The sequence below is a fragment of the Polistes fuscatus genome, unplaced genomic scaffold (genome assembly GCF_010416935.1).
Source record: "Polistes fuscatus isolate 324 unplaced genomic scaffold, CU_Pfus_HIC Scaffold9, whole genome shotgun sequence".
NCBI lineage: Eukaryota > Metazoa > Arthropoda > Insecta > Hymenoptera > Vespidae > Polistes > Polistes fuscatus.
Window position 1 is genome coordinate 8,137,319 of NW_025113173.1, and position 14,330 is coordinate 8,151,648.

At 31.4% G+C, this 14,330-nt stretch overlaps 1 protein-coding gene across 15 annotated transcripts in view; it reads left to right on the forward strand.

Moving 5' to 3' along the window:
• LOC122525799 (protein sprint-like) overlaps nt 1-14,330 on the forward strand; it is a 145,541-nt gene that overhangs the window by 114,293 nt on the left and 16,918 nt on the right. For 4 of the 15 annotated variants that reach the window (XM_043648764.1, XM_043648763.1, XM_043648762.1 and 1 more), the window contains exon 2: nt 2,061-2,358. The exons of the other annotated variants lie outside the window; for them this stretch is intronic. In XM_043648764.1, coding sequence (XP_043504699.1) covers nt 2,234-2,358 — 125 coding nt within the window. In that variant the 5' untranslated portion in view covers nt 2,061-2,233. The remainder of the gene's footprint in view (nt 1-2,060; nt 2,359-14,330) is intronic. 15 annotated transcript variants of the gene reach the window in all.

Consider the following 14,330-nt stretch of genomic DNA (forward strand, 5'->3'; position numbering starts at 1 on the left):
AGTATTCTCGCATTCGTGGTTCGTGAAATTGCTGTTTATTTTATTCCCATATTCTATGGACATTCAAAATTGCGATAGTTATCTACCGAAATATGTAAAATATACATTGGATGCTGGATTCCAAAGTTTGAAGCTTAACCCTTTGTTTAAACAAACAAGCGTATAGAAATAATAAAATATCATCAGTTTATTTATTTATATGTCGAAAAAAACAAACTTTGATAAATACTATACTCTGTAATTAGTTTTGGTTGAGTTGATACTTGAAATTGGCCGGCGCCGCTCGAGTGCAAAGGGTTAAAAAAGAACATAATTTTTTATCTTATCAATCAAACTAAAAAAAAAGCAAAACAAAATCTATAAAACACAACGAAAATGGAAAATTTGAAGAAGTACATAGGTGTTTCTTCCATCATATCGCACGAGACTACTACTGGCTTGTCTCGACTTATTCTTTTTATTTTCATTCTCGTTCGAACCAATATCCTATTAATTTTTTTTTATACGCTTGGCACTTTTATAATCTCGTTCTATCTTTCTCCTCATCAACGATCATCAACACAGATCGGTAATAAGTCTGCGTTTCTCGTGAACTCGTTTCTCGTCCCTTCCGCTTCTCGTTTTTACAACCAGCCAGTCAGCATCCTTTCCCAGGACCTTGATATTTTCTCATAAATACTCTCTCACTCTCTCTCTCGTTTTTTTCTATCTTTCAACGTACATTCGGTGTCCTTTATTCCGAATATTTGCCAACTATGGTGCCACTGTTCTATTGCCTCCTTCCTGTTCGCTCCTACTTTTTTTCTTTTCGTTATGTTTGACCCGAAAGAAAGAGAGAGAGAAAGAAAAAAAGGTTCTAATGGCGCCTAGGATCCTATTACAAGACCGTTGGAAATCGTTGGAACCACCAGGCCCTCGTAGACGATCAAATTTTTACCGTCGTTCGTGCTTCGATGAAAGAGAACCCAATAAACGGGATATTACCGACAGAACGAAGCCATCGTTTTTATTTACCTACTTTTCCTTTTTTCTTTACAGTAAAAAATAAAAGAATATTATTGAAGTAATCGAGAAGAAAATTGATAAGGGAAGATCAGAAGTTTTAAATATTATTAAATATTTCTTAACTAATAATATACCGTCAGTGTGTGAATTTTTAAGTATAACCAAAATTACTGCTAATAATTCAATTTACAGGGTGATCTATTTTAAACGTGGCTAATTGTATTAATATTTTAAACTGAAAATTTCATTAATCTCTGATTACTTGGTTTTTCGTTTCTTTTTTGTTTTCAAATTTTCATTTTGTTATACAGATATGAATAATTATTATAAGTATTTTTATTAAAATTTCATTACGAGTTAATTTAGCTGGCATATCTAGGTAAATCACCCTTTACATGGATACATAAATAATATACCCAATTATTTGGATGTAAATTCGAGGATTCTGTTGAGCTTACAAAAAATGCATATAATACGAGACAATATGATTGATAATTAAAACGATTGAAAATTAAACTCGTGAACGTTTTTCGAGGAGAAACAGATATGGATGATAAAGATGATGATGATTAGCTTCTATCTAAACTCGTTTCATTAGATATTTTCACGACTAACGCGTTCTTGCTAAACATTATTACGTTATCAAACAATGTTTCGACCCTAACACGGAAAAAGGAAACAACGAAAGATAAAAAAACTCTCTTTCTTTCTCACAAAACATAAATAATAATATACAACGCATTATTAAATCGAGTCTTCTCGTTTAAACCACAAAGAAGAAAGTTGGACGGCGGTTGGTTGTGTGCTGTTATTTAATGAATTATAGTTTTTGTTTCCTTAATGTTTCTTATTCTAACTTTAAAAAAAAACTTAGACGGGAAAAAAGAAATCTATAATAATTTATATATAACTTGTGTTTATCAATTATAATAAAATTACTCGTTAATAATCTGATTTGAAATGAAATCATCCCTTGTTTCCACCAAGAACAAACAGTGATTTACCAAAATCGTACACGGATTTTCAATGATTGCTCATCGTTCTCATTTTCACAGATATTCTGGAAAAAAACACAGGGAATCGAACAGAGAGAAAATGATATAAAATATTAATAAAATAAACAGTGAAATGTGTTGTGGGTCGCTAACGATTGACGACTAATTAATCGTCGTCGCAAATTGCGATAAGTTAACACCAAAAAACCATAGTTTGGATTTATATTGCAATAATGCTACCACCGATTATAAACAATATTAACAGTGATATATTAACGTTGTACACAAATCCAAGCAACGGCAGAAGTGTGGCGAGTCGTGCTACAAGGGGTCGTTACGCTGAAATTGGTGTTAAAAGGTAAACAATCATACTTTCTTTCTAAATCGCCTCTTTTTTTAATTTTTATTTCTCCTATTATTACAATTATTCAATTACCATTTATATTAAAAACCTATAATAATAGAAGTCAATAATTATGACAGAAAATATAATTAAACGTTATTCTTTTGTAGAAATTATATTTTCTATTAATAAAACTGCAATTATATTTATATTATTTCATTAATTTATTTCTATATATAAATTTGTTCAACTTTCATCGCAGTCAAGAATTGGACTCGATTTACGATATTCTATAAACAATTAAAATGTTATCAAAACCACTCGCATTCGCATTCATGCAATCCCCATACATCCGTTACCATTATAAAACTTACAATTAAATCTAAGAATTATGATTGCGAAAAATCTTATTTATTATATTAATACATAAATTATTATCTGTTATTTGAAAAGTAATTTATCATACTTTAACTAATACTATAAACCGGTACGTGGAAGACACAATGTGAAATCATTTTCAATGATTGATTTTTTCTAAAAAAAAAAAAAAAAAAAAAAAAAAGCGATATTTATTCAATTCTCGCAATCGTATCGAATCGGATTTGTACGAATGAAAAAGAATACAGTCACAAATTTTTGCGAATTAATAACGCCTATCGCATCGTGCTAATACCTCGCATGTGCATCTTGTTTAATTTTTTTTTTTCTTTTTTTTTTATTTCATTTGTTTCAGCATGACGAAAAGTATACGAGAAGAAGAGAAAGAAAAAGAGAAAGCATTAAAATACAACAAAACGTGTAATATTTGTTTGCGGGATGATGAAAATGAACGGGTTGAATGGTGGCGCTGCATCTTGCGACTGCGTGACTGCTAATTACAAATCGATTTTATTCTCGAGGTCGTTGGACGTTCGCATTTTCTCGTTTATACTTAGAATACAAAAAAGAAAAAAGAAAATAAAATGTCGTGAACTTACACATGACTCGTATGTTTTATCGTAACTCAATTAACATATCAAAGGAAAGAAAGATACTCGAATAAAAATCAATCATTCTAACAGAAACTGTAATACGAATTCCATTTTTTTTCTTTCAAGGAATGACTTTTCTATCTAAAAATTGCAAGTGAATAATTTAATATAATTATTTTGTTTTTTTGTTTAATGATACAACGATACATAAAAATCTAAATAATAATTTTGATGTTAAAAGAACTCATTAAATGAATTTGACGCGACGTTACACGATAGAGTAATTTTGAGAAATTCGTGGTCTTGTTTTCTTTTCTTTTTACATGACGAAGTATTATTCTTATCTATAAATCTTATCTTCGACAAATTTTCGTTTTATTAGTCGCATTTTGTTGACAGTAAACGCGATCAATATTCTGTCAGTTCGCAACGTCCTAGTTGATTCGGATCAGTCGACTAGAAAATCTCGATCAGGCTGGTTGGTAAACTTGCTCTGGGTACTGTCTATCCTACCGAGGGATTTCTCAACGTTATTTAGATGACTACTAGCATGTATGTCTATCGATCATGCGCGATATCCGTTCGTTGACTTTCCGTGAACGCTAAGCTCCCAATCGATACAAACAAAAATAAATAAATTCAAATCAAAAACACAAATGTATTTCCTTTCGAAATAACTAACAAATGTTAACATCTGTTACTAATTAAATTTTCAATCAGTTTGTTTCATTTTATTTGACGATAATTATTAAAATCAGTACTTTCTGGCTAACGGAATGTAATAACAAAAGTTTGATCTTTAATATAAGAATATAAAAATGAAGAATTGACCGAATACGGTATGAATACATAACTATGCATAAAATGTTTAATTTAATGTTAAAATATATATAACATAAATATGCATAAAATATATTAATAATTAATATTAATATATGTTATAAAATATATATATATATATATATTTATATATGTAATTTATAATATATTTATATATTATATATTAATATATTTATATAATGTAAATATTCATAAAATGTATTTCCTTTCGAAATAACTAAAAAATGTTAACATCTGTTGCTAATTAAATTTTCAATCAATTTGTTTAATTTTATCTGACGATAATTAATAATACATAATATATATATACATATGCGTGAACAAAAAAATGAATCGTTATTGTCATTGGAAAAAATGAGAATTTAAAAAATGAACGAGAAGAGTATGTGTTGTCATAAGAAAATCGATTTTAATCAGCGGTTAATATGAAATATGATAGCAAAGTGACCGGCAACGCGAAGCCCTTCGGTTCATTCTTACGTAAGCAGCTTATACTGTGATCCGCTTAGGTACTCCACGAATAGACCACGGATGAGATTCGTTACTATCTTTTAGCTTTTTTTTCTTTCTTTTTTTCTTTTCTTGATAAAAAAACATTTCCCTCAAAAACTCAAAAACACGTGTTAATTAGTCTTCTAAGTAACAAAAATATACTTCATACTTTTTGATTGAAGGAAAGTATCTTTTAAAATTAAACATAAATTTTTGCATTGGAATTATTTATAAGCATTAGAAGTTAAGATAATTAAATATCAATTCACAATTTTTATGTTAGTTATAAGTTTTATAACTACCTTATTTTATAAGCTATAACTCTTATTATTAGTTTTTTTTTAAATTTATAATAAAAAAAAATATAATATTTTTATATAATTTATATATTACATCATATATAATGATGTAAAATATCTAATTAATTTCGAATCAATAGATATTTTAATTGTGTACCAATTTGTAGATAATGTTATAAATACACATGCGTTTATCTGTGATAAATAGTTGCATGTGCCTTCGAATATATTTAGCATAGTTATCAGCTTATTCTTCCTTTTCCTCTCTCTCTCTTTCTTTCTTTCTTTCTTTCTTTCTTTCTTTCTTTCTTTCTTTCTTTCTTTCTTTCTTTCTTTCTTTCTTTCTTTCTCTTAAAGTTCTATTCGAATGCACGTACGCGTGTTAATTCAACCACTATCACGTGAATTCACACGCGAATGTGAATGCATGCGCGTACCACACGTGCTTGGCCGGGTTCTTTTGTCGATTGATTATCTTTTCGAAGGTCAAACTTATCGCTGGCTGAGACATGTGAGATGCATTTGAAAGAAAGCATCGACGAAAATAAGAATTCATGACCTATTCCTTCAAAACTTTGAACGAATTGACGCGAGAGAAATTTTCTTGCCGCGTCAAATGATTATTTTAATGCTTCCTTTCAAACAAACCTACCAAACGAATTATGAAAGACGAAATAATGATCCTACAAATCCTTTTTATTAAATTTCTAGTCTTCAAGGAAGAATACATTTTCGTAAACTATAATATCTACAAAAGAAGTTTGATAGTTTAAGTATGCGGAATCGCGTGGCAAGCTACGTTTTCGATAAAACGAGATTAAATTTAGCTGCCAAGATTCAACTCAATAAGATTTGATAAATCGGGTCAACCAATCTAACTACGAAGGATATCGTCTGAAAGAAAATCGGTTAAATGCTTCTTCTTCTTCTTCTTCCTCTTCTTCTTTTTCTCCTTCGGTATAATATCAACTTTCTCGGCCAAACTTTAGCGAATCCACTTTTACGTTTGGAAATTCGCCCCAATGTCTGCGCTTTACAAACTTCAACATTATTTGAAAGGTTACTTAAACCACTATATTACCTTTCTTTCTCTCTCTCTCTCCCTCTCTTAGATTTAATATAATGGTATTATACGTTTCGTTTGATAATTCTCATAGATTTGATTGAACTTTTAATTAGCCTTTAATCGATAACAAAAAATGAAGTCGTTATTTTAATTAATATAGAAATAAATTCATCATTTCGTAAGACATTTTTACTGGCATGTTTCCAACTACTCGTTAGTGAAAGTTAATTATTTATGCGACTTAATTAAAAATTTAACTAGTCACGAATTTTGCTCTTATAGATTGAGAAATCTTTGTGCATATACATATATATATATATATATATATATATATTTAATCATCGTTTCCAATCTTGTTTCGAGTATGAAAATATTTCAACGAAGATGACGATGAACGAAAGATATAATTGCAAAAAATGATGAATTTTTTCGAAATTTTCTCTATTCCTTATTTCTTTTTTCTCTCGAATAACAGCCCTTGAGGATTTCAACTAAAAAGGGACAGAGATACAGAAATATAGAGTAGTTGTGGAACCTTATCCACAACTCAGACTCAATTTCTAACGGTGGAAATGGATTCCCGTGTCGATTCCCGTGTCGATTCTCAGGAGAAGAAGGAAAGTCAGCTTTCGGTTATATCCTCTCGAGGATCTCGCCGAAAAGAGCGGGAGAAGGGCAACCATGATATTATTATACTTATTCAGGGAACGGTATTATGCGTCTATCGAGATATATCAACGTTCGCGAATGGAACCCCTCCCCCCTTCTTTCCATTTGGACTTTCAATTTCATCGATATTGCATTTCGACAAAAGTTACGCTCGTGTGAACATTACCGTTGTAACGATCCGTATTTTACATATCATTTCTTTTTCCATTCAAATTATACCTAGGTACAAATATCTACATACGAAAGATAGAAAGAACATCAAAAATATATATATTCTACCGGGTGAGTATGCAAAAAAAAAAAAAGAAAAAAACTAAAAGCGAGACGAGAATTCATTCCTTTGAACTCTTTTGTGTTTCTATTCGTCTGTCTATTTGTCTCTCTTTCTCTCTCTTTCTCTTCCTCTTCCTTTTTATGTCTTTTTTTCTCTTTGTCTTGCATTTCGTAGCAAAGTACAAAGTAGGAAGGTTTAAAAAGGATTTTACTCTACGCTTTTGATCAGCATGCATCGCAAACTTGTATAGTTATTAATCCGATTTCTTTCCGACTTTCTTCCTTGACGCGCGACTGTCATGTAAGGAATCTTTTATTAAAGATATCAAAATATTAAAGCGAGTCCATTCGTATCGTCGTTAAAATAAAACGAAACGTTTCTTTTTTTTTTTTTTTTATTACACACTCGCGCAAAAAGACGAGTATAATTGTTCTATCTATGTTCTTACGTAACGTTAATGATCCTACGTCAATTTAAAAGACGACATTTTCAACAACTACAAAATATCATTGAAAATTAAATATTTGTATGGCATAATTACAAAAAAAATAATTCCTTGGGAGAAAAAATGCATTGCAAGATTCGTTCTCTTAGGAAATATATATGCTATCTCTTCATATTTATTTTTTGAATTTTATTGAATTTATCTAACACATGCACACACATTAAAGGAATAGCACAAATCATTATGGTTAATGAAACAAGCAAGACGACATTTTCAACAACGACAAAATATCATTGAAAATTAAATATTTGTATGGCATAATTAAAAAAAAAATAATTCCTTGGGAGAAAAAATGCATTGCAAGATTCGTTCTCTTAGGAAATATATATGCTATCTCTTCATATTTATTTTTTGAATTTTATTGAATTTATCTAACACATGCACACACATTAAAGGAATAGCACAGATCATTATGGTTAATGAAACAAGCAAGACGACGTTTGAGACCGGAAGTGGAACATGCTCGTTAACGTACGACCGCAAATAACTCTTCATTTACCAAGAGAGTGTAATAGAGAACAATCTTTCTCTCTCTTTCTCTTGTTTCTTCTCTTTCGTGATACTCATGTCTACCACGTCGACTAAATTCTTCCATTCTCTTCCGTTCATTCTACGCGCCATTACTTTTTCGTTTCTAATAAACTCGTATGTTACATGGTCAAAATATATTAGGATTTGAACTCGTCGTTTCTAAACTTTTTGTTCAAGTAGGTCAACCTCGAAGTTTATAGCACCAGGTACCCTAAATTGTTCCGTCTGTTAACACGAATATTTTCTAGAAAATACTAGAGCAGTCTGCTGAATATTCTTGGAACGAACGAGTTGGACGTTGACGATGCGAGGATGCTCGCTCTGTTCAAGGTTGAATACTTTTCTTATAAATAATTTTAATTAATCTTTCTCGTCTTATCTCTAATTTATTCGACGAAAAGAACATTTTTTCTGAAAAGAATTCTAGCAAGAGACACCGAAAAAATAATAAATATATATATATATATATATACATACATATAAATCTGAAGGATTAAAATAGAAAGTCGCGTTGTTGGATATTATTAGAAAATAAAAACTACGGGCCAGATTTATTTTTATGGCTATTAAAAAGCAGAACATTAAAAAACACGATAATAGGATTATTTTGAAGGAAGAAAAAGAAAAAAAAATTACAAACTAGGAGTAGAAGAGGGAAAAGAGGGGGAGTGTTGGGTAGCACGATCAGGAATAAGGAAGAAAGGAAGAAAGGAAGAAAGGAAGGAGGAATCCAATCTAACGGGTGACGTCAGGGACATATGTACGGATCTGAAACAGACCGTGGCGCTACTTAGTGCGTGAAGTGTCGCGTGTTACCTCGGGTAACGTAAGCTCACTTCGCAAGTCCCAGCGTGAAACCCAAGAGGCACTCTTTGGCTTCGGTTTCATTCGACGGGGGAAACCGGATAGGTTGCTGCCGCCATTTGCCGTTGCTACCACACTACTACCTTTCTTCTTTATCCTTGTCTTACTCTTATTCTTATTCTTTTTCTTTGCCAATATATACACACGCAACAGGAACACGGACACGGGGAGTGACTTTAAACGAGTCTACCTGTTTGCATCCCTTATTTTCATGTTTCCTCCTTCCTTCCTTTTTCTTCTTCTTCTTCTTCTTATTCTTCTTTTGTAATTTTAGGATGTTATTTATAAAAGGAAACCTTCATCTCCTGTTACTTTCCTATTACTTTCCTTTACTCAACATAAATGTAGGAAAAGTGACTAGTCAATTAAATAAATATCAAGCGTTGCTTATATTCAAGATTATTTTTTGAATCAATGCATAAACTAAATAAATTCTATAACAAAGTTCTTCTTTTTTTTGACTAAACCTTTAAGATATTAGCGACAAAAAATTATACCGTCATTTCGATTCAATTATATTATCAATATTAGATGTTAACAAAATGATACAATAAAAAAAACACCGAAGAATGAAAATTTTGTTAAGTGTTCTGTAAATCTTCGCAACTTTGTATCCAGGCCAGTTAGCGACCCCAAGTTTTGAACTGTAACCGTAACAAAGTCCCCCGAATAATAATAACTCGTTTCTTACGAAAGTGTTTCCGGTTTCAGCAGGTGCTTTTTCTCGCGAACGAATAAACGGTGGTGCTTCCTTGCTTTTGGTATATTTCTTTTTAAGTTAGGACGATGCCAAAAAAGGAACAAAAGATTACTACGGAGACATACGATAATACCGACATAAAGTCTTTATGTTCTCTTCTACCGGTAGATGCTCCTTTTCCTTCTAATAGGTAGATGTAATACATACTGGTTACTGGAAGTGGAACAAGATAGAAACAAGGATGTGGAAGTAGTAAGATAAAGGAGTTGATTGATATCCAAGCCCTTGTAAACGTATTCTCTTACCTATCCTTTTATAATAATTATTATTATTATGCCTATATATACCACAGTTTCTATTGGTAAACGTCAGTTATTATCTTGTAGCATAAAGCATCCTGGAAACACCATAAATATTCTTCGAAAAGGATGGTAATTACGGAGTCCTTCTTCCCCCTTCGTCTCCTTCCTCTTCTTCTTCTTCTACTTCATATCGTTTTACTCGGAAACTTTTCGATTACTTATCCAACCGATAGATATATGCGATAGTCTTAACGTCAAAAGAACAATATTTCCCTATTTCATTCTTGAATAATAATCGCAATTACGAGAAGGCATATATTTCATACAAAAACGAGAGACTACAATTACCGTATATATAATTAACTACCGGATATATATATATTAATTTATAAACACTTATAAACGCCGCTTATTTTGTTATAATACTTTAACTAGAACCATGTAATTTGTTGTTTTAAATATAATATAACTAAAAGATTTTGTATATAAAATTATATATGTATTATCCAACTGTATACACACGATCTTAACCCTTTGCACTCGAGGCCTTTTTCTCTTGCGCGAACTAGCAACTCGAGACGATTTCGGCCAAATAAGGTAGACATTTTACAGGTACTTTAAAAACATTTATAAACGAACAAGCGTAAAGAAATAATAAAATATCATCAGTTTATTCATTTATATGTCGAAAAAAACAAACTTTGATAAATACTACACTCTGTAATTAGTTTTGTTGTGATATTTAATGCAACTTGAAATCAGCCGGGCACCGTATCGGCGCAGCTCGAGTGCAAAGGGTTAATAAAGAATTAAAATAAATATATTTCTAGATAAAAGATATTCGATTTGTTTTTTCAACATTCTCTCTTTGTCGTAATACGAAGGTAATGCTGTGAAATGTATTGACGATGATAAAAGCTTCGCTATTACTTTATGTGTCTACCTAACACATATAAAAAGAAGAAACTTTTTCCTTCGATCCTTCAACATTTACAACGAACGAAGTCATTGGATAAAAGTCGAAGAGCAAAGTACAGAGTTTGTGAGTGATAAAAGTTTTCGATAAAAGTTCGCAAGAGAGAGAAAGAGAAGGACTTATCGTTTCTTACAAGGCGGTGGGCTGAGAGAAGGGAGAAGGAAGGGGGAAGGAAGGGGGAATGGGACGAGACGGTGCAATCGTGTCGTCGGGGAAATTAAATCGAGCGTAAGTCCCGTCCTTCTTCCGACGTACGAACCGGATATCGCTAGAAGCCGTTCCATCGACCACGAAGATAATTAATTTTCTTTGGTTGGAAGATCGAAACGTACGTCCTCTTCGCATTTCTCCTACTTGCGTGGACTATATGTGTGTATGAATAAGAAAGAAGAATAATTTGAACAATATATTTCTATATAAACTAATATAACTAAGTTTTAACTTAGTTTTCAATAGTTTAATAAATGTGCCCATAATTATGAAAGTGGTCAAAGTCATATATTTCTTGTTTCGAGATATTTAAATGATTACATTTGAACATTCAATGAATTCTATATAATATTCAAATAAACACTATCTAACGGTTCATTTTTAACAATATCGTGAAAGTTACATTGAATTAATTTAATTTAAAATAATGTGGTGTGAAATAACTAATAAACTTATTTTTTTTTTAATTTTGACTTAGATCACTTTCATAATTGTGGGCACAAATGTTCTTTGTTCTTTTGTCAGCCGTTCGAGTCCGAGATATACGCGAGAAAACAACTTTTCATTTTTATTCGTTAATAGAATTTATATTAAGTTTCTTTTTTCTTTATTATATTGTTAATTAAACAGTTTTTATCTCATAGTTTTAATAAATATAAGTAATCTTTTCTTATAGTAGAAATTTAATAAATGAAATTATGGAAAGGAACTGAGTAAATTTCAATAAAAAAAGAATATTTTTTCCATTCTGTAATCTCTCTCTCTCTCTCTCTCTCTCTCTCTCTCTTTTTTCTTTAGGAAAGCGAGGAAAGCTATCTCTCAAATCTTAAACATCTTAATATCCATTTATTCCTGCTATGAAAAAGCAGTCATTCGTGCCGAGATTGCGACTATCAAGCGGATTTCTTTCCCTTTCTGGCCTGGATATATACAACTCCGGCAATTTTCTCCTTTCATAAGCTTCAATTCTTCTTCGAAATAAGAAACATTTATAAACTTTATTACGTATCCCGTGTAATAAAGCAACTCTTGCAATAATAGAGATAAAAATAAAAATTAAAATATTAATACAAATATACCTAACAATGAGATCGTAAATCTACGATTTAATTCTACTCGATTACTATTCCTACATATTTTACATTCCAAATTATATTTAAGAAAATTCTACAAGCAAATCTATTTCACTTTCCAAGAATAACATTGTCAAGAAAATAAAAAAAAGTATAAAAATATCGAAGTATCTTTCGATGCAACGATTGCTGCAAACACTGCTGCAGATTTGTGATTATACCGGATATCCGGTCGCGGAAACGAATCGAAGAAAGCCTCCCTCTCTTATTCGGTGCTTTTGATTTTAGAACAAGTTCGGTATGGGTTTGTGCGGTTCAATGGTGTAAATTTTATGCGTCGGTAAGATTGGCGGTATTCCAATCGTAACGAGGCGACCCGACGTCTAGAATTGCTTTCGTGCGGGAACGCGTTTCGAATACGAAAACAGATTGCGATTCTCGTATTTGACTAGGTAAACCTTGCTTGTTTCTCTCTCTCTATCTTTCTTTCCCTTTCTTACCCTTCCATATCTCTTTTTCCAAGCTTTCCTTCGGTTGCACAAACCTCTATCTTTTGTTGTATCAACTCGGAAGGCGTTTCCCTGGCGAATTTTATTCTACCAACGATGGAAACGAATGGTTTCTTTCGATAAAGGAAATACTCCTTTTTTGTGACTCCTTCGGTTACTTTTAAGGCAACTTAGACAAATATTTTTCTTTCCTGATAAAAGAAAGGAAGTAAGTGTAAAAGATAGATAACACCGAAGAAAGATCGATAGAAAATATCATATACGATAACTTAATACACCATGCGATGGTTTTTCGGTTGAACGAGTGATGATCGTATAATACAATACCGCCTACGATACCGCCTGTAAATTCTAATCAAAAAAATATTATTCCTATCTACGATACTATCTTTATTTCTATCTGATACGAAATACGCGATGGAAATACGAGAAATAAAAATATGAATACGTTAATTAATACCGTTGAGGAAAATATAAACACGGAAACGCTCGTGAAGAGGGGTAATTTAAAAATCAGGCAGAGTTTGAAGATGAGTAGAGCGCGTAGAGAGAAATATTAATACCACTACTAGTATTTTACTTGGATATAAAGTTCACGAGGAATGACCGGGTCTTTCTAACGAGCTATCTTTTAAGCGACGAAAACAAGTGGAAAGATGAAGAAGCGAATGGAGAGATATTCTCCTACAAATGTGGAACACTAATGCGAGTGGAAAAAGTTGCTAGAGTACCTGTTTTCAAGTGCAATCCAGCGAGGAAAAAAAGAGAGAAAATAACATTCGTATGATTTTTAAACTTCGCAGACGGTATTCCCTTTACGTTATCTTTCAGACATCATTTTCTATTTACATGGACCAATAAGGACATTTCTTCCTTCGCGTTTAACTTCTTTGAGATCGTTTACTTGAAATTAAGAATTTATTTTTTTCTATTTTCTTCATATTAATACATTATTATTCGATCACGATTAAGGATACTCGTTATGTTGCTCGTGAAAGGACCTTATGCAATTATTAAAGTTTTAAATTGCGTAAGTTTTTATTACAATATTATTCATTCCCATTTCATAGGGTTTACTTTAATTTAGATATTAACGATTATTAATTATTTTTATTTATAATTTTCATTCAATTATTAATATAATATTATCTTATCTAACAATAAGTCGAGCTGGTTAACACATAAAGTTGAACATTATACATTTAAATAGATACGCTTTCGTCAAAATGAATAAAGCATTTCACTTATGTTAATATAATATATATATATATATATATATATATATATGTTACCGGCAAAGTGGGAAATGCCTAGGCATTGTTAGCAATGCCAGGCGATTTTAGGCAATGTAGGAAACAGAAGAATTGTTACGGACTTTTCTTAGACATTATACATAATACTTAGATATTCTATAGAACATCAAATGCTATTGATTGCGCACTCAACACGATCCGCCCCCACACACACATACAAAAGCGAGCATAGAGCTGGTTTTTGAAACTGTACATGCCGCTATACTATGCGCACCTCTATAAACTGAAACTCAATGCTGGTATATTAATTTGTTGGGCCAACTGTTACTTATTATAGTAGAAGATTATTACCTTTAGACCGATATTCATAGAGATTACCATGGAAAATCTGTATCTTTTGTTCCTTATCATGTCGGAAGATAAGCAGATTTAGAACGAAAATATTTCATATCT